This window comes from Macrosteles quadrilineatus, unplaced genomic scaffold (genome assembly GCF_028750875.1).
Source record: "Macrosteles quadrilineatus isolate MER2022 unplaced genomic scaffold, UCM_ALF_1.0 Scaffold_4__1_contigs__length_99947679, whole genome shotgun sequence".
Classification (NCBI taxonomy): domain Eukaryota; kingdom Metazoa; phylum Arthropoda; class Insecta; order Hemiptera; family Cicadellidae; genus Macrosteles; species Macrosteles quadrilineatus.
The window spans coordinates 71,812,295-71,834,586 of NW_026542597.1; the positions used below are offsets into that span (position 1 = coordinate 71,812,295).

The following is a 22,292-nucleotide window of genomic DNA, read 5'->3' on the forward strand; positions in this document are numbered from 1 at the left end:
TAGATTTATTAATACTTATGAAGTCAAACGGGGTGATGAAGCCCGCGGGTAACAGCTAGTTAAAGTTAAACATAAAGTTACAGTTGAGTAAAGCCTGTAGCAGCCAAAGTTGATGTTTTGTTTTCTAAATACTTAGTGTTGTATGAGTGGTATCTCAAGATTAATTGAAAATAAATTATATGTAATGACCATCATGAAACTCTTATAAATGTCTAATTAATAAAAGTAAATGCAGAACATTTCAGTTATTACGTTTGTATACAATTTTTTTAGTACCCCCCTGTGGGCACCCATGAAAGGTGCTACACAGTTTACAGAAAGTTGTACATTCAGTTTTTGGCCAAGGGAAGAATAAGTAATCTACAACAGTATAACTCTGTTGAGGCTTGTAGCTACGTTCACTTTCATTCCTAAACTGGCTTTAATTTCAACATGGGAAAAACATTTTATACTGTTTTAGTGTAACCACAGGTAAATATTGGGGCAAACCAGCTCCATAACTCATATATTTTGTAATTCTAGATTAGAGACATGCTTCATTCCTAGTTGTCAAATCACCTTTAAGGGGGTGAACTGCAAGTACGAGAATGTGAAATAAAACACCAAGTGCTCTTTAACGAGCAGTCGCTTATTTGTTATTTATTCAAGAAGTCACATTCATGAGAAAGTCTACTTTAGCCATGACAAATCTGAAGCAGATGAATTTATAAATAATTGCACAAAATATAGACACTTAAAAAACTTGAGTATTTTGATTAAACTTTAGTAGGAAGATATTAAATATCGAGCACTGAATATACTTAATTGCTTGTATAGAGCTACACAAATGTACAACAAACGTACTTAATATATTACATCGGAACTATAATACAAAATAATAATTAATCTAAAACAAAAACACTTATCACAGAAAACACACAAAACGGTCAAAAAATATCGGTAATTTTTTACAAATAATCGATAGAATATACAATTCGTAAAAAATTAACAACAACTTAAATTCAGATGAGTTGATTGCTATTTTACAGAAAGCGTTGGATGATCTTTGGCTAGTCCGGCTCACTCCCTCGGAGACGATGCAGCTCTGAAACTGAATATTTGAAGCTTAAGCAAATACTTTAGTCTGGGGGACATCAACATAAGTATCAAAAGAAGTGTGTAGCTATTCAATTAGTTAAAGTTACCCATAAGTACTTCATTTGGATTTTAAACTTATCCAACTTTTATTACCCTTGTACCTTACCTATTTACATTCTCCCCCAAAATATAGTTCACGGAGAGAATATTGTTTTCATCAAAATGTTGTGTTTGAGATTTGGGTGGATATATTTGTTTTGGGTCCCCCTGAAAAAAAAAAATGTTTTCAAATGTATGTCCGTGTCAGTGGTGGATACAGATGGCAGCGACTGCCCCCCCTCGGGCATAATTTTATTTTTAACTGCATGTAATGTCAAAATTTTGCTGCGATTGCCAATGACAATGTCTACACAACCGGCGAAGACGATGATGACTTTTCCGTGACTGTGGGAGCGGGAGATGGTCAGAATTTAGCCGCGAACACGGAAGACTACGATAATGGACGATAATGTCTACAGTACCGCGCGAGTTGTTCATAATCTTGCCGTGATAGCGGAGGACGATGATGATGTTCGGTTACCCCCTACCGCGGGGGTTATTCAGGGATTTGCCGTAACCGCGGGAGACAATGACGATGTGGGGGGGGGGGGGGCTTCAACTCTAATTTTGCCCTCCCCCCCTAAATATAACGCTAGATCTGCCACTGGTCCGTGTTTGTGTTTGTGGGTTGGTACAGAGCTACAGACCATACCCTTGGTCTGATTTGGATGACATTTGGAAGACGCGGCTACTAATCCTTGGCATCTCCAGGCGTTCTTTTACATTTATATAAAATTTCAATTTTTAATGGTGATTCCCCCAAAAAATCCTATAAAATAACAAAAAATATATTTTTTACAAAAACTGCCTGAACGATTTTGCTTAAAATTTAGTACAATATAGTTCTTTCAATTCCAAACAAAACGGCACAACCCCTATTGCTTTAAATATCACTGTTTAAAAGTTATCGTAATTTATATAATTTTTCCATTTAAAACCCATAAAATGACAGAAAAATTGGATAATAAAAACACCTTGACTGATTTAGATCAAAATTCATCATTGTACGGTCTTTAATTCTTTGAAAATTGTAAACCTCAATTGCTGTAAAATTACAATTGTAAAGTTATTGCAACTCTTGTGATTTTCCCCTTAAAATATAATAATTACTCCCACTGCTTACCCATGACAAGTGTTGTTCACTATCTAATGGGAGAAAGTGAGTATCAGATTGCTGATACCGTTGATTTGTACTTTTATACATATGAATAAGTAACCTACACATTTACTGAGATGTCATTCAAATACTAATAAATATAATTGTAAGATTGAGTGTTGGACAGTATTGAAATGTATATGGATCTGGAGTTTTTAGAACTAGCAGAGAAGCAGTGTGTACAGAAGAAACATTCAATGGTACTGTACACCTAAGTGGTGTCTAGTCAAACACCGCCCCTTGCTCTCATATACTACAACGCAAATGGTGAAGGAAGGCTCTTTCTTGCTAGTCACATGTCTGGCGAATCATACCGTACCAGAGCTGAAAGCTCACGGACATCCCATAAGCGTGTTTCCTATGTATCTTACTTCTCTGTGGAACTAGGCCTACCAAAAAAATTTGTTTACACAACCCTCAATAACAAGAAAAGCTCAATTATTACAAGTACACTTTTCAAATACACTTAAAAAACCATTACACATACAGTTAAATGGCTACATAAAACAATTATTTTATCAAAACGGTCTCAAAATAACATGGCTGTTTTCTAAATCACAATGTAACTCAGAACCTCTATTACAAGTAGTTTTGAAAAGTCAGTCTTGATAAAATTATTCTATAATTTAACTAAACAGTTCCCACGAAAATTCACCAGAGGATGTTTTGGTTCATACTCAGGTCTTCTAACAATTCTATACTTGAAACCACCTTTCCACCCTGCTCCTAAACCACTCCCACTTTATCAAAACATAAAGTTATCTTTTACAGATCAGTTGCTTGTACATTGTGTGCTGGGGACAAAGCCCTCATTCCCACCACCCCTGGCTAATTCTGGGACTTATATGCCATTGGTCAACTCACAAATTCTTATTACTGAGCTGTTTTTATCTTAAGTCTAATATCTTACTGTCATCTCAAAATATTTGGGTAGGTGAGTGAGTGGATAGTGATCAGATGATCCCCATTTGATTCTGAGAAAAGTTAGAAGAAGCTTTGAAACTATAGACTACTAGTCCTTGATCCTTGCAGGCCTAAAGAACCATGGTAACAAAGATGTCATCTTTTTTATTCAACACACATCCTTCACTTGTCTTCCCCCTAAAAATACCCACACTAGTGTGTCCGTCTCGTGGCCATCTCATCTAAAGTGTAAATATTTATATCACAAAAGTAAGAAATAATAAATAAAAAAATGATCCGTGTTGTCTATATTTGCAACATTAATTTTACAAACAGCGTTTATTCACCTGTTTTGCATAGTGCTACTGGTTCAGGAGTGTTTTGGTCACCTCAGAGATGGACAACAAAGGACTCCCGTCCTGTTTATCTGGGGGTCTCCTGCCGTTGAGCTGCAAAAAAACCTGTTAAATTCTTTAAAATTAGGAAGTCAATAGTATAAAAGTCTAGACATTGATTTCTCATTCTGAAATCACTGGCGATCATTGATTTTAGAGAGTAAATGTAGAGCTTTCATTCTGATTTTAACGGGTGTGGTAGATGCGTAGGTGTTTTGTTTACCCATTGAGCAATAGGGATATCTATTGGTAACCTAGCTTTAAATATACACAGCTGTCATCTATATCTATTGTTGAGGAAAATTTTGAAAAATAATGTATTTAATTCAATATATTCTTGTTTTTTTCTGTGAGAGTCGTATCAAATCGGTACACTATGAGCCCATTCTAAGACGTGGCATTCTCAGTAGCAAAGTTGATTAACACTGAATGCCAGTCTCATGCCATCTTAGAATGGGGGAAACAGAGCTGGATTTCTACTTAGTGTAAATACTGATTTGACGCTGCTCTCACTGGAAAACCAAGAATTTAGGAAAGACACTGGACACTTAAGAAACTAAACAAGTCATGTTCTTCTAATTTTTTTTTTATTCTGGGTTATACTGTAGCCAGATTCAACAGGTTTTTATTCCAGAAAATACATACAAATTAGGAAAATAATGACAAAAATAGTTCACTCCCCATTACAATGTTATTAAATCCTTTAGCTGATCAACCCTAACTTTCCTAGGAGTTATCTAGTAAATGTATTGATTGGTATATTGGTTTCACTACTTTCGAGTCGCATGTAAAACACTATCTCACCCTGAAATGGGACTTTCCTGACGAGTATTGAACAATACTTTTTATCACGATAAAAAATTAACTATTTGGTCAAAATTTTAAAAATTACTAATATATTTCATAACCTATTCCTTTTTTCTAATCCAAACACAATACGGCAGCACAATTAATTTTAGTGTAAAATTCAGCTGATTGAACATCAACAAACTGCAAAAATAAAAAAATTTATCACAATGACTTTTTACACGTTTACAATAGTAGTGCTCGCTTTTATTAAGCTTACTGGGAATTTCCGTTGTAACTTTGTTGATGTCAGGCAAAGTATTGTTTGTGTAGCGAAAGTAATGTTCATTTCAGGAAAAGCCAGCTGATTTTTTGTTGTATGGCAATTGACAATTTTCGAAGATCTCAGCTGTATGGAATGGGCTATTTTCAAATACAGAGTGATGAAAAAATATTTACAAAACCTAAATATGCATGATTGGCCTCATAAATTCTATAACTTGAACTAAACAAAAGTACCATAAGAAAGTTTATTAGCATAAATATTCATATAAGAGCAGTGCAGTAAGAAATTATATCAATCATGCAAAGCTGCATGCAATGTTATAGCGTGAGATTTTTACTTATCGATAAAACAGCAAATTTTTAAAATATTTTTTTACATTTGATATACAAATACATTAATTTTATACCTTCCTTCATGATTAAAATTATGGTCAAAGTGAAGAAAAGTTGTAAAAATACGACAGGTAGTTGTTTGAAAACCCTCTATGTTGGTATTGGCAGATGTGTTAACCTAGAGTTCAAAAAATTTTAATGTTTAAATAAGTTACAGCATCCTAGTTGATCAGTTCAGTTAGTAAAGCAAGTGAAAAATAAAATAATGCAATATAAAGGGAAAAATATATTTTGTTTAATGTTAAAAAATAAATTTATATATTTGGGTTACTGTATCTTATTGTAAGTTATACATCCTTGAATAATAAAACATGTATAGAAATGAATTAAGATAATACTACTAGCTGTTTTATCAATAATCTTCCAAAACTATGACCACTTACCTTACCCTGATATTTTTGAGGAGAAAGTATTTATTTTTAAATGATCAACAAAAAAATGTTCTAACAATATTATTACGATTTATAATGCCGGATTAAGATTGTGTTTCAGTATAATATAAACACTTTGATCATTTCCTGTAGCTCTAAATCCTGATATTTTAACATACAGGTTTTTATAACTACATAAGGAGCCGGTTACAATGTTAAAAATATTACACCTCATTTTCTCAAATTATTAATTATGTCCTTCTACATACACTACCCATTCCACAGCTCTAACAGTTTCAGTAAAAACAAATTAGCTTATTGAAATTTATCTTAGCAAGTAAAATATATTTCTCATTTCTCATTGCACAATGATTTGTAATAATTGTAATCTTTATCAAGGATAATTTAGGATGATTCAGTGTGTATATTCCTTACGCTGTACAACAATTTTGTTAGATCAACCTGGTCATAGTGATGTTAATACTCTATATATACATAGAAAGTGTATAGCACTCACTGGTGATGGTGGTAAGGATAGTACTGGTGATGTGGTGGCCATACCTCTGAGCCACTCTCACTATAGTGCTGTTGGTAGTACTTGGGACTGGGAGGCGTGTCCGGCTTCCATTTGCTCTCGTTCATCGAGTTCATCTCTGCGAGAGACTTGAGCGGGTCGTGGTTGCCAGGGACATACTTCTTGTCCTGGAGGTAGGGAGACGACACTCCGTTGGGCATCAGAGGCGTCCCAGGGTCTCCCGAAGGACTCCTACAACTCCCGGTCGACGAGGTAGGCGTGTGGTTCAACGTCGAGTTGCCCCCACTACCCCACATCAACACGGTCTGACGGGGCGCTTCGCTCGTCGGAGTGTAATGTAACATATTTACATCGCTTTTAATGTCCTCTAACTTAGGCGTAACTAAACCGTTCCCAACCGAAGGTGACGAAACAACGGGAGAAATATTATCGACACTTTTCCCACCTTTTTTACCCTGCAGGTCGCACAGAGGCACTGTCACTACGGGTGTCATGTAGTCCGAACACTTCCCCGTGACGTACCCTCGAGTGTCCATCACCGGCGAGTACTTCTGTTCCACCGACTGATGGCAACCGTATAATTTATCGCAGTCGGAACTCTTTGCTAGTTGATGTACCGGAGAAGTCTCGTAGGTCGGAAGGCTACTTCTCGGAGAGATATCCAGGAAGCCGTTGGATACGTAGGGCGTGGTAGGGTGATGGTACTCGGTGTAATACGTCCCCAACGGTCTGTACTGGTGGAACAGGTTCTCTGTGGTGGTGAGGAACCTATTGTCGTACAGTCCTTGGTGGAAGTTCCCTGAGTGACCCATGTAGACGTTGTCTGTCGCTGGTGTCGCAGGGTACGGCGTGCTGTACATGTTGTACGCTGCTGCCACTGCAGCCGCAGCGCTAGTGTCCGCGATATAGTCCACCCCTACACTCACACCTACCCCCACTCCCCCCACTGGCGTGTTCGGCACAGCTACAGGACTCGTGTGGTGACTAGCCAGTTTACGTTTTGTCCTACAGGTGGACAGAAAGTCTCTCAACTGCGTCTTGTACCTCCGGTTGAGCCGTTGAGGTGTGGAACATGTTGATCCACCGAGGACGGAAGAGTTTGACGGACTCGAGTGGTTGGTAGACGTGCTGAGCAGCTGATCTGAGTCGCTGAAGTAACTGTTGGTCAGACCAGCGTCTAGATAACTTACTTTGAAATCCATCGTTCTTTTACCTAACAGATCTCTGCCCTCCTCCTCCCTACAAACAACAACCATCAACTTGTTTAATTCTCTCAGCAAATGGAATTTAAATATTTTTATTTGTATTTTTCTATCTACTGTTTGTACCTAAGTACATCTTTTACAAAATAGTGTTAACCTAATATACATGTTATAATATTGTTGATAAATTATATCTAGCCAAGTTTACTACAGACAAAACACCAAATTCATGTCATAGAAACTGCTTTAAATCACTCTAGTTTTTTATTTTGCCACATTAAATCAAATATACTTGGATAGGTAAGCACTTAACGAGTAATGTCTCTTTTCTTCTATGTACAAAAAATAAGAATACATAAAAATACTGCATTTTAAAAACATTTTCTCTTATTAGAACTACCTAGAAAAAAAAACTTAGTTCAATTTAGAACAGGTTATAGACAAAACTACGATGTGTGTTGTCCATCCATGTATAATTTTGTGGTTTCTACTTTATATACTGCCTAAGGAACTCATATAGTTATGTTTTATTTGGTATAGTTATAGTCCTATGGCATTTTATGAACATAGGAATTTGATGCCAGACTTACATGAGTGGACGATGTGTGCTGATGACAAAGTCTGGTTTAGAGTTCTTGTAGACTAACCGCGAACTCGTCTGTAACCACTGCCATTGCCCGTCTTTAGTTTGGAACCGATAGGCGATCATCCCTGACGCCCCAGTTTTGAGTACTGTAAATCATCTTGGATGAAGCATACATATTACATATACTCTTAAAAACATGTTAGATAGAATACTATAGTTCGGCCGCTTAGAAAACGACCTGCGTGCTAATGCTAAACCAATGCTGGAGTAGGTCGCTTTCTAAGCGGCCGAACTATATCCACTTGTCTTACAATGTATGGAAAGAAATCAGCTGTGGTTCTAAATTGTCACAAAACACAACAAAAAATGCCTATTTGGTTTCTAATCCAATAAAATTACATCTTGTAACAATATTAGATATATTTACATTTAAACTGTACACTTTTACAATGATAAATATTTATGAGTTATTTTTTATATTTTGTAGTGGATTTTGACTCTTTATACCAGACATCATCAGATTTATTCGGAGACAAAAAATACTAGTGGATTTGTATGGTCATAAGTCCATAAAAAACTCAAATGTAAAACAAATTGTTGTAATATTTAAACAAACTCATGTGTCAAGATAGATATCCCTGTACACTGTATCTTTTTAGTAACGACAGTCTCTTTGTTTGCTTTTCTCGATGTTATTTTCAATAAATAATTTGAATCGTTCCAGAGGTTTAACTCTAAGGGCAGCAAACATATAAGTATTTGTTGAAAATTGTAATAGTTATTTTTGGATTACTTTAGTGAAAGCAGAATATTTGTTGATAAGTAAACAATCTTCACACAGTCTATCGACAGAATTAAAAGTAGAATAAAAATTATAATACATTTAGTAATCACATATTTAATGTAAACAAAGCTGACTTTTTCAATCCCAATGCATTTAAAATGGACGATATTTTTTGTTATTTTCCATTTTCTGTTAGATTTGGACATAATCTGCTATTTTTCCCTGACATATTGTTTTGTATCCGTAGAGTTAGTTTTAACTAGTAAATAAGAATTACAACCACGTACATTCTTGGTGTGCGCTAGCTACGTATGCGAGATCATCAAAGTGGACTAGATCATAACCTCCCATGTTGGCAAGTTCACCATCAGTGTAGCCGAGGAGCATTTTCCCCCTGGAACAAAAACATACATCAGTGCAAAAGTAAAACAATCATATTAAATGTACAACATCACTCGTCAAAACCAGGAAGGTGTGTTAACTTGATTGCTCGAACCAATATCTCATTAGATTTAAATTTTCTTACTTAAACATGTCCTATATTAACGTAAAAGTCTGTTTGTCTGCATTAAAGCCTTTAGACAAAAACGTTTCCTTTTATACAACCCAGAGTTTACTTATATCATCCCATTTCCTTCAAGTACTGCCGCTCCAAAAATTTCCTTTCACTCTAAGACTTGTCATCATCTTAGGTAGACTTTTTGCGCTTGACATTAAGTGTCAAGTGTGAGAAAAAAAACTTAGTTGAATTGGCTTAAAGTAAAGAAAGTAAAGCATTCAAATACCGTACTGTTTTTAAAAAAGTAAAATCCACCAGAGAGATAAAGCAATACATGCTAGCTCCACTTTGTAGACACATTACCCTTTTGTATAAACTTTTCAACAATGCTGGACCATTCAAAGTACAATTTATTTACCAACAAGGGCTTCTGTGAGTCACTTCATCTGACAAATCAAATAAGAGAAGCAAAAACAAAATTCCAGCTACACACACTCTCAACTCAGCTTGCTCTTCAGATCAATTTGAATCCAAATCAACTTATATCTGGTCCATGATGTGATGTTTACTTCATTAGTTTATTAAAATCATCTTTTTGAATCACCATTTGCATTTATTTATGTTTGCTTTTGTTGATGTTATTTTCAAAAATTAATTGGAATTATTCCAGAGATTTAACTACTGTATGCTAAAGGTAGCAAACATATAATTGTTTGTAGAAAATTGTAATACTGTAGTTATTTTTAGATCACTTTAGTGAAAGCAGAATTTGTTTGAATTATTTGAAACAATCTTCACACACTCTATCAACAGAATTAATACCTCCACCGTAGCAATCCTGCTGACTAAATTGAATTCATTGAATCTGAATTGAATTTCAATTAAATTGATTTAAAAAACATTATAGGTTTAACGAGTACCTAGGTTTGCTGCTACAAGGAAACTAATACCAAAGCTAATACTAATCTTTTTGAATCACCATTAGCATTTATAAGAGAGAATTTAAAACGCTTTTCGTGGAAAGCGGGTCAAACAGCTAAAATGTTATTGGATATGCCAAAGGTTAAACATATACCTCTTATACCAAAGTACAAGATACCTACTGGCTATTAATTAACAGCTGTGTCCAAGGAATGTCGGCCTTAGTCACTAACAATACTACAAGATCGCGCCACTCATCCTACACTCATCTCCATTCATACTGGGCTTAAAATACCTACTTTGTGTGGTCGTCATTTAATAAGAAAGTATTACAGTATTATACTAGCAACACAACCCATCCACAGAAATCTGGGCTCGGTCAAACTTTGTAATAGAGAATACTACCATTGACTTTATATCTACAGTTAGATATAAACAGTTTAGATATAAAGTCAATGATACTACGCTTATCATGGAAAGCAGTTCAAGCCCCTTAAATTGTATTTTGGATATACCACTGATCAAACCTGTTCTTTCACACTGAAGTCTGAAACGATTACTTTTTAGCTACTTACCTTTGGTCCATAGAGACCAGGGCCAAATCCAGCTTGTGCTTGCTCTTGAACATGACCTCCTTATGGGGGATTTCCAGGAGCGAGGGGGGCCCAAAGGGGGTGCAGATCGCGAAGAGAGCCAGAGGGGGCTCCTCTGTCTTGCGGTTCTGTCCATGCAGGATCTTGATGCGCCCCCGTATGTCGAGGCGCTGGAAAAAATTGGAAAATTAAATTTGTTTGTATTAAAATTGTTGAATGTTTGGCGGTTTTTACAAATTCTCTATATTTGTGACAATGACTCGTAATGGTGAAAAAAGTAAATTGTGTAGAATCAAAAGTATGCTCGGAATTGACAGTTATGTACACCAACCCTTTTACTATTTTCATAAGACACTGTACTTTTGAATTTTTAAAAATCAAATGGCCTGGTTGAGGAATTGGAGGATAGAAACTTTAGAAACCTCTGGGTTTGGAGAAGAAACTTTTGGTTGCCCCCCCCCCCCCCTCTCTTCCATCCATTGTAGGTGTTTCCTGGTTTAGGCTAAAATATCCATCCTACAACCACCCAACACATAGCCCTACCAGATACTGATTCATTATCTAAGAAATCCTTATTTCATAGCCTAAAAGTTTTTTAAAAATCCTAGATTTGATACAACTGCCACGAAACATTTCTCCACCTATCTACACTTACCCGTCTTCGTCTTCTCCATCATACTGTATTTAAATTGAAAGACACTACGAGTTCAATTGGCCAAAAAACTCGTGTCTAATTTCGAGACCGTCTTAAAATAAAAATTAAACTGTTAAGCGTAAACATTTCAGGAAGCGTTTGATTGAAGGTTTCGCACCGCTTCCGCCGAGAGATGCGCTATTAGAGAGATTATAGAGATTAGCGGCGGCTTAACGGAAACGGCGATACGTCCATTTGGACCAGTACCGGACTGACCCGAAGTGTGCCTCGGGATTGCTCGAAATCGAGCATTGTACTAGTTGTTTTGCTTGCTCTTTGCACGGGTAAACTTTTAAATGGTAAATTAAATTCACCACCTGTGAAATAAGGTTGTATAATTTTACGATCATCATCGGGTGATGAAAATAAAATACGAATGAAATACAATAAAACTGTTATTTAAACACTTTAAACCTACGCATGAAGCCGCTTTCGGCAGTTTCTTATGTCCCAAACGTTGTCATCTGAAAAGCCTGGCCATTTAAAAGTTAAAGCACAAGGGTTAAACCGAACCACTTATTTTGTTTCACATATTGTTAACACCTGAATTTATGAAGAGTCTTTATTCCTTTAAAACTCACACAATATCTATTGTTACAGATATTTCATAAATTTATTTCATTTAGTAACATAAACTAAAGAAGGAAAGTCTTGTCAACAGAGACATTGTAATTTCAATTTCGCCAATGAGAATTTTAATTTTAGCTAACAACATAGACCTACGACCTACGTAACATGGCATGCACAGTTTGAAAATAAGGAAATAAAACAAAACCCCTGACCGAAAACCAAACGACAACCTACAAAACGTGGGTGTCCTGCAAATTGCGTCAGTAAATTGAAGGCGACTGTTCACAGAATTAAATCCTAAATTTCCCATATACAACTATAAAACATGACACACGCTGTATGACTTGAGTCAGGTGACTTTAGATGTAGGTTGTATGAAGTGATGGTACTGAAAATTTAATTATTTTCACGGAATAGGTAAACACATTTTGAAGACACATTGTAAAAGCCCCTCCACAATTTCTTAGATAAGTTTCGTTCAACAAAGAAATCGACAACAGTTAATAATATTTGGTAGTGATTCCTTACTTAAATGGCACTTTTTGAGATGTTAGAAAAAAAGTAGTAAGCCAAAGACGATACATTATTCAATTATGTGTTCCTTTTTTATCAAATTTCTTCACGTCCTTATGCTCAAGGACTTTGCCTGTTGAAATAAAGGATATTCATTTCATTTTTTTTTTCATTTCATTTCTCAAGTAATTTGAAGCCATAACACTTCTCTGGCACATTCTATGACCTCAAGCTTCAACTTACCAAGAAGTTGTTGAGCCCAAAACACATCAAAAGAACCCTCGATAGAACATTCCAAATTGCAACTTTTTAACTATCACTATCAGCACATCCAACACATCAACTTGTTCGAGACCTTCTATTGGAACAGAAAGTTCTCTGAACATTCAACTTCCACAGTTACAACCTTTAACTTTTCAATGTAACCTATAGGAATATTCAATGGAAGCCATCAACTCACCAGGAAGCCGGAGGTGTTGTCCAGGAGGCAGCGGAAGCGCACGGTGAAGGATCGCTCCAGGAGGTGCAGTCTGTCCGGCTGCAGGGCCTCCTGTAGGGTCAACCCCGCAGACTCCGCGGGGAGGTAGGAGTTCCACATGAGTTGACGTTGAAGCTCCTCCCGATCCTCGGAGTGTACCAGTTCGTACACCGACTGGTGGACGATGTCCGACTGTCAACAAGTAGACAAGGTTAGGGTAGTCGAATATCAAGCGGTAGCGGTTAGAGAGACTTAGTAGGTGGAGGTGGGAGATGGACCTGGAGGTTAAGTCTTCGGTCAAAGTGGAGGTGGCGGTAGAGTTTGAGGTGGAGTACGTGGAGGTGGACGGTGGAGAAGGAAGAAGTAAATATAACAATGCCTCTATGTAAGACAAATGCGCCTTTAAGGGCAAGTGCATAGTAAGGAGGTCAAGGTGGAGGTGGTGGTAGAGTTTGAGGTGGAGTACCGTGGAGGTGGACGGTGGAGAAGGTAGAAGTAAATATAACGATGCCTCTATGTCAGACAAATGCGCCAAGGGCAAGTGCATGGTAAGGAGGTCAAGGTGGAGGTGTTCTGTGTACTCACATAAAGGTCTATTAAATTTTTAACACTATGGGTCCGCTATCATTAATTTCCATAAAACAATATTGTCGTAAATTTTGTTGTCCATTTATTAGAGTACTTTTTGGCTACTCTTCGAATCCCCAGGGACGAAGAGGAATTTTATATAGCTCATTCATCTTGAAAATAAACTTTTAGGTTAACACTTAGAAACAAATGGTCGCATGATGAGGGGAAAATGACGCTAAAAGAGGTCTTTTCAACCTTTTTTGTGGTCCAATGCTAAAAATGTACAAATAATAAATAATGAATAATTGAGATTGTTTACTACAAACAAGTACTGTACTTGAATACTAGAGAGTTAGCACGGTTTACTCTATACATATTGTACTCTCATACGCATCGTAAACCAAATCCTTTGTTTCTGCTCAATTACTTTCCAATTACTCAGGTCCAATCTCATCTGGGGTCATAATGGGGACTTATGGCTTGCTATGGACAATAGACTTGAGTATTACGTAGGCTGCGTGTATAGACATCATGAACAACCTATGTCTGGACCTGTCTATACATACTGGTCGAGCAGACTGTCATTACTAATCCATACTCGCCATGTTCTAAACAAAACACAATTGGTCCTAGAAACATGAAGTTGCTAAATCGAATCTGAGATTGTTTGTAATAACCTAAGATGGATTATAGTTATGATTATTATCGGATCTAAAACTTCTACAAACAAAACATTAAGTATTGAAATACAATACAAAACCTAAACCAAGCACCACACAGCAAAGGACTAAACTTATCAATCCGATTATTCAACTGACCCAAAAACCAAAACACCCGACCTTCGTCGCTGCGCCGCGCCCAATAAAGGACGCCACATAAAATACAGCCACAAAAAGCATAGTGTATTGTTCACAGATTAGTATGTTCTGGGCACCCCGGGGTCTAGGATGACAAGTGTTATATAAGTACTACAAATTATTGAAATGTAAACAACGTCCACGCGTCCTCATGTTAATGTCTCCATTACCCGCTGCCTAACTAACTAGGCTCTTGTAGTTTATCGTGCAGCGATGTGGGGCTATTTTGGCTTTGGGTGTAAAGTGTTTTGATTGTTAGGTTTTTGGTGAAAGTTCTTGAGACGATACGTTGATTGGAGCGTTGTTCTTGAGTTTAGTGGGGTGAAGAATTTTCATCTTGCTACGGGAAAACTCAAAATCAAAAGGTTCAAATGTTTGTGGATGTGGCGGGGATTAAACCCGTTTCTTACACACAAGTCTGACACTCTAATTTATTTTCTAGCAATTAGCACCACACCCAAAATCTACTTATTTCCGACTTTTAATATAAACATCGTAATCAAATAGACTGTGAACCGGCAACTCTGCGAGAAGGGGGTTCGGATACAACCTTTGACTATTAATACAACAACACTAGAGCAATCTGTGACTGGCTCACACAACTACATTATTTTTTAGTAAAAATTGGCGACAGCTGATCCATATAGATGGGATGTCTTCTTCTGTATCCAACAGCCAAAGATACAACCCAGTGATGAAGATTGAGCAAGTAGAATGGTACGCTGGTCTAGCACAAATAAAGATTTTATTTCAGGTTCTGATTATTCAGATAAAAAAATTCAGACCTAATCAGGAAATAGGACGATTTTTGATTTAGTTTATGATCAGTTTCTGAAGCAGTCTGATTAAATAATCATAATTTTGTTCAATTTTCAGATTTAAGTCCGAATCTGGTCAGACTCCGAATATTTAGGTGTGGTGTGAGCACATGACTTCCATCCTAGACGCTGGGTTTGAATCCAGCCAATTCTAAATTGTAATTTGCTGTGTAAAAATACCATGACGCAATGGCTCAATATAGACAAAAATAAGAAAATAAAATACTGAAAATTATCTCAGTCTTTGAGAATTTCCCATGAAATACTCGCTCACAAAATCTCTAGGATAGTTTAATGTTAGGCACGTTAAAAGTAAAAAATGTTTGCCTTCATACAAAGATAACTGTCTCAAGATTTTTTTGTAAATCCCTGGAGAGATCCTTTTGCACGCACTTTTTAAGGAGTGAGACGTGAATTACTGACTGTAAAGTAATTTATATTATACCAGTGATCAAATAATGTATCGTAAATTGGAGTAAAATTCACTAATACTCCAAGAAATCTTTAAAATCCCGAAAAATGTCATTCACAAAAAGTTGAATTGTTTTGACACACATTTCTCTCGCCGTTACACTAATCTTTCTATCGTGAAGTTGTGAGTAAAACACGTTTTGATGAGCGTTAAAATGTGAAGTTGAGTAACTTCACGACGGTGGCGGTTGATGGTTGGTACGACTGTGTCATGCAGCTGACATTACCGAAGCGCGGGAACCTGCGGTAATGAGGATAACTGTCAAACGTCCGAGAGACGAAGCCGCTGCAGGTTCACATGGAAATTGAGAAGCTGGAGAACACTAGGAGTTGAACACCATGGAAATGCTGAAGGATAGGCTTAGGTAGGAAAGTGTGCAAATCATTACAACGATGCTGTAGAAGAGTCAAACAAAAAGTTGAATACTATGGGGTACTGAAATGTTGGAAAAAAGTTTGGAAGTGATAAGGGATTGAAGGATTTGAAAATTATTTTAAGGAACAGGAGAAAGTAGGGTTCGAAACGATGGATGATATAAAGAATCTGAAAAAAGCATGACAGGAACATCGGGAACTATGCACGTTATAGGAGAGAGGTTATGAACAAGCCGGAAAGGAGCTTGAAGATTGACGATGAGGTTGGGATAATGATGCTGGCAGAGATATTTGAAAAGATATGGAAGAGTGAAAAACAGTTTAAAAAACAATAAGATCAAAAGTTGGTAGATAATTGTTATAATTTGGGTGATAACATTGAGGATATCACAAGTTTGCACTAGATTATTTAAACGTAAAATATTTGCAAGAATCATGTAGAGGTTTGGTACTTGTTGACTTGTGGAATCCTCGACACAATAGCAATTTCTGTTGCTCAAATGCCTTACTTGATCATCATGGATCCACCATAAAAAATCAAGTCATGCCCAAAGTCATATTAAATCTGAAATGTGCTTGCCATATCACTTTTTAGGAGAAACATGCCCAAATCAAATAAAGACTTAACGCTGAAATGGGCGATTTGAATGACAAATCATGCCATATCGAACAATGAACTTAAGTGTTGGTACTCCTTTGCTTCTAAATGTGTCATATCTTACTACTTTATAATCTCACTTTTAGTCTTCGGATGACAAGAACATCCTAGTTTACACAATAATTTAGACCAAGCAAATCCTATTGTTCAACTAAGCTCATTTTTCAGTTCTAGGAGTGCAAAAAGGAACAGGCGAGAAACTCATAGCTAAACTCACCGAGGCAAATCTCACAACTGACAAATCCCGCCTTGAGTTTCACAGTGTAATGGTTATAATCCAGGCAGAGGCAGATTTTGCTAATAAGCCTGCTCGAGGAAGCAGACCGTGGGCAAATTTATTTGATGCCGTGTTCTCCAATTACGGCACACCTACAATTTGCTGCTGAGCGGTGAACAAGGCGAGCGCTCATATTTGTTCTGCTAATTTGAAGATTGAAAACTAGGATCTATGTAAAATATAACAAGGATAGCTTGCAGAGTTCACACGCTGGACAAAGATTCAGTGGGGAAGACAAGTTCCGTTGAGCAATAGTTTTTTTCTTGTGGGGTTAAGTCAATTTCTCAATTTTGGAATTTGTTTGATTTTGCCTGGAACCTCTTCGTTTTTCCACCTGTTGATCCCATTTAAAGTACGGAGAATCTGTGATGTCTTTTTTTGCGTTGTACCAGATTTCTTTATTTAATTTGTTGAATTTACATTTGAATTTGTTCTAATTACAACTCTATTTGAAAATCTAAAATCTGCTATTAAGATTGAATTGGTATTCGACAGACTGTTTACTCGTTGGAGGAGTACAGTTGATTTATTTTTCAAGATATACACCATAGAATTTTACTTGTTATAATTTCGAGTTTCCTCTCATTTTGACCTGAGATAAAAAGACGTAGTGAAGATTTGTAGGAATTTGTATTTAAAGAATACTTTACAAAATTCACATCAGAATACTGACAATCACATCTTCTGAATACAAATACAACTCTCAGATGTTTAGAAAGGTGCCATGTTAAAGAGCATTGTAATGCACACTATTGCTGAGGGTTTCAGCTGAAAACATGGGATTCTCTTTTATTCGATCCCTTAAAGCCAAACTAAGCCTAACTTTGAGTACTTCCAGCTCAAACAGCTTTGTTTGGGTTCGAAAATATCTTTCATTCAACAACAGATCTATTTGAAGTTCAAAAATTTACCCTAGTGTCCTTGATAATTATTGTGCTTAAATGATCCAAACCTAAGAAACAGCTGATCTCATTCAGTAACAAACGTGACAAAACGCATCCGACAGACCAGTCAACATGCACTCATCTTGTTGTGATTTGAGTAATCAAAAAATTCACACAAAATCGGATCAACAGATTTGAGCACCTGAACTAACCACGTTTTAATATGTGTCACCTGGGTAGTTAACAGCCCATAAGCCCGGTAGTCTCTCAAGCGATTTGACACAGAACCTACTCACATGATAAGCGCAGTCTGACGGCTCCGACTGCGTTAAGAATGGGGTTTATACTGATTACGATGTAGTGGATGTAGACATTAGCAGATGACCCGCTGACCAAGGCTAGTTAACTGGTGGGTTTATAGCCGCTGAGGGTACAAGTGCCGACACCACTGGGGTGCTGGGTGCCGACTACAAATAAACAACCGATTTATACGATGTTATCGTCCTTACAGACCGTGGGAAGGGCTATTAGGAGTTATTGACGATGGTTATGACGGTGTTGATTGATCTGGTTAGCGCGAAAGAGGGAATTGTGATGTGTGAAATTGTTGGATTAAGTGTACGATCGATGAAAATTGTAGCTTTTGTGTAATGCCATTGAGTGTACGTCTATACTCAATGGTAATGCTTAGCATTGAAACAACAAGCTGCGTAATGATCTTTTAGTTGTGTCGTCCAATATGCGTCGTCGAGATGTCTCAAATATGACCATCGTTGATAAAACTCGAGAAAATCACGAATTGAATGTGATACAGTTGATAGAAACCGTCAAATTATTAACCAGGATTAGCTTTGGAACCACTGCAAGGACACAGAACATATCGTAATGTATTTGTGAGGTTATATTGCTCGCATAAAAATCAAAAGGTCGACGGATCGGACTGAGAAAGGTCAGTAGATTTGTGATGGTTCGAAACTGGACCCAGCTGACACTGATCATTGGACTTTAATTAAGTTATTCTGACTAATGAAACAGCTGGTAGTCAGCATTTTTTTTATTAGTCTCTCGGTACTCAAATTTAAAATTATACATCTTAATTCATACCTTGTGATATATCTTAACTTAGACAAAACCAACATTACTCTTTAAACTAGTCTCTAAAAACATCAAACGCAACACTTCTCTACACAGGGTGTTTCAGAATTCGTGTTTTAAATATGATAATAAACATATCCAAATATCACATTTAAAATGTCTGGAAGGAAGTCCTTAAATACTCTGACAGCCGCCACTTTGTTTTTTCCTTTATTATTTTCTCATAAAAATGGTTAAATATACGAAATTAAAACTTTGCACAAACATTTATGACAACTAGATAAAGCTACAAACAAGTTATGAAATTTTTCAGATTCATAAAACAAAATGGCCATTAAAACTTTTAATACCAGCTGTTGTGAAAGTCAACGCATGTTTACAAACTAATCAGCTGATTTTATTGTTGCCTGAAATAGTTATTTGTGTAACTAGTGGTGAAAGTGGCACTTTGCTGCACACGAGAGCAATGTTTACGCACGAGCCGCAGGCGAGTGCGGAATGATCTCGAGTGCAGCAAAGGCCTTTTTCACTCGTGTTACACATTATATTTTTCCTACAGTCACTATAAAACATAAATAATTAGTCTTTCAAACACTATACAACACGTTTTTAGGTTCAGCTAGCAACACAATTACACAAATGGTGCCCTGGAGAAAGTAGTACCCGTGGTCCGTATCACTCCGCTATTTTTCCTCGGCAAGAAATGTGCTCCGTCTTTTGAGAATATAGTTCCGTATGTTTTTGTAATTTGAAGTGGTTTCCGCGCCTAAAAAAAAATGCTTTAAAGGTATTTTCTTGTTTATTAAGACCGTAGGAATGTTTTAAAAACGTTTAAAAGAAAAGTCCAGAAAGTTCAAAAATACCAAAACTATAAACACGAAATGACAGGTTAAATCGTAGTTATAATAGTCAATCAGCTGTTCATAGTATTATTATCTTTAAGTGTTGCCAACCTATTTCCAAGCGTACACGGATTACGTGCATAATAAAACCACGCTGTTTTGTGTTGTTTGGTTGGAATCCTGATGTGCGGCAAAGTATAAACCGTGCGGCAAAGTATAAACCGTACGGCAAAGTATAACTATGCAGCAATTAGCAGCTTTCTGTACTATAAACAGTACAGGGAAGCCAACTTTGTCGGGTGACTGTAGGAAAATGTTATTATTTATTCAATGTAGTCAGTTCCTTTAACTTTTACACTTATTCTTGACTTGAACGTATTTCTATGGTGATGCATTCCCACTCCCCAATGCAGGTCTGTGTATCTCGGTTCGTTTCCGCGGTCCCTAATGGCGGTACTGCGCACTGCATCGCGCGGTAATTACCCCCGTTGCCGCGGACCTGCGGACATGGACCGATGACAGACTCCCACTCCCCCGCTTAATTACATTAGATTGTCAATGTACCGCGAGATAGCACTGATCACTATCGGACTTCCTGCAGCTGCCGCTAGGCGCGCTGTCGTCTGTCACCCCCGCGAAAATGACCGCTTCCGGTACCCAGTTCCCGCCAGTTGTATGAGTCCAGCGAAAGGTTTGCGCGAAACAATATCAATGGGCAGAGTTTTCGTTCACATAATAACTTAGTGCAAAAAGTACTGAGGTAATTGTTAATGTTCGTTCGTCTGCACCCTTGACTTATAGCAGAGGGAATTGATATGCATAATGTTTAATGAAGTGGATTCCATTTGTTTTTCAAGACATCAAACACTTAGTTCTTGTGCAGGCAAGGCTTCTGTATTGATTGGCTCAAAATCCTTGATTATAGTCCGTAATGGATGCTGTCTCCTGAACCTTCATCTACCTGGGACTGTCGTGTCCCGGGCCTTCAACATCCATTATACTATACCATAGATAAAACACAGGCTATGATGAGCACAGGCCTACACTATGCGTTCGTTTACTGAGAGTATATTGGTACATTTCGCAATAGTTCAGATGCTAATGGGAATTTCATTCAGATACGTAACACCCTAAATGTACGTAACTACTACAGACAAACCTTCTTTTCAAACTTATATAAGGTTCTTGTTGTAACAAATCCAACGATCAAATTGATTTTAAAACTAGTGTAAACTGGATAATTTCATTCGATCATTTGCATTAATAGGATAGTGCATACTAAAATATTGTCCATCACATTTCTTCAGCCTAGTCTCGAGTGTAAAAGACTCACTTCAGGCCAAAGTGATGAGAAATTCTAGTTTTAAATTCATTCAGAAATTAGTCACTGGCGCCAGTAAATCCTGGAGTCTCACGAAGCAGTAGCTCTTCGAGAGTGAACGACCTACCAATGACTTGACTGCAGTCAAACCAAACCCAAAACCAATATGTGGCCTTGCGCAGCGGGATGGCGGCCGTATTTGAAATACAGATGAGGGTAAAGAACGGGCCAGACCATCCAATAAATCCTGGCCAATCAGAAGAAACAAATAACAAACAATCATAGTTAGGGTCGCGGGGTCAGTTTTTGTAAATCATACGCTGAGCTCTTCATTACATTGCGCTGCCCACGGTCTTGCTTAGGTTTTGGCTTCACGGTTTGGTCTGGGCAAGGAGATTGTTAAAAATGAACTTTTTGATCTACTTTATAGACTTCGTACCTCTAGATTGTTTGATAATGTAAATACTACGGTGTTATGATTCGCATAGAATCCGCGAGAATTATTAGGAGGTGGTGGACTGAAACACAGAGACCGATATTTTAGGCAAACAAAAGCATAAACATTGATTATCCGTACAGGGAAATCCCATATACTCGTGGGTTTGTAGAAGTAACTACCCAAGTTCCTTTTTGCAAGCCTTATCATTTCCACATCCAAACGTTGTTCCTTTAAAGATACTGCATTGAACTTCGTAAGAACACGTGGTCTAATAAATGGAATGGACCTTTTCGTCAGTATAAGTAAACTTTAACTGGTCTTACTTCTACTTCTAGGTACACACAATGAGAGGAGTTTTAGGTCATGATTTAGGTTGTGCTGGGTACTTAATATTTGTATTGTAGACTATTAAGATTTGTGTGAGTTTAAGTTTTTAGTTAGGTTTTAGGTCATGATAGGTAGGTACACACAACGTTTCAGGTAAAGATAGATCTATAAAAACCTTACAAATCCTAAAACATACCTTTTAGGATATGTAGGTTTTAGGATATGCTAGGTACACAATATTTGTACATTTGTAGGTCAGGATTTATTTACATTTAGATAAGTATCCATGATTTGTGAAGTTTGAGGTTATGTTAGTGTAGTATTCTTTATACTGTATATTATCAGCTGTTGTCATTAATTACAAAACAATGTTTACCTTTTCAATTTGCAGTTGTAAATATTACTTTCAATAAAAGAGTTTATTCAAATGCGTGCTTATTATGAACTCTACTTCAAAGTCACAACAATTGGCGACGAGGAAAAGTTTTTCAAAATTTCTACTCATTATTTGGATCTAA

At 37.0% G+C, this 22,292-nt stretch overlaps 1 protein-coding gene across 1 annotated transcript in view; it reads right to left on the minus strand.

Moving 5' to 3' along the window:
* Window positions 1-913: 913 nt before the first annotated feature.
* Window positions 914-22,292, minus strand: part of LOC128993343 (aryl hydrocarbon receptor protein 1-like) — a 135,474-nt gene continuing 114,095 nt past the window's right edge. Inside the window, exons 5-11 of the mRNA XM_054417183.1 lie at window positions 12,823-13,032; window positions 10,568-10,755; window positions 8,860-8,966; window positions 7,793-7,934; window positions 5,983-7,239; window positions 3,583-3,684; window positions 914-1,090 (exon numbers count right to left, since the gene is read on the minus strand). Coding sequence (XP_054273158.1) covers window positions 3,621-3,684; window positions 5,983-7,239; window positions 7,793-7,934; window positions 8,860-8,966; window positions 10,568-10,755; window positions 12,823-13,032 — 1,968 coding nt within the window. The 3' untranslated portion in view covers window positions 914-1,090; window positions 3,583-3,620. The remainder of the gene's footprint in view (window positions 1,091-3,582; window positions 3,685-5,982; window positions 7,240-7,792; window positions 7,935-8,859; window positions 8,967-10,567; window positions 10,756-12,822; window positions 13,033-22,292) is intronic.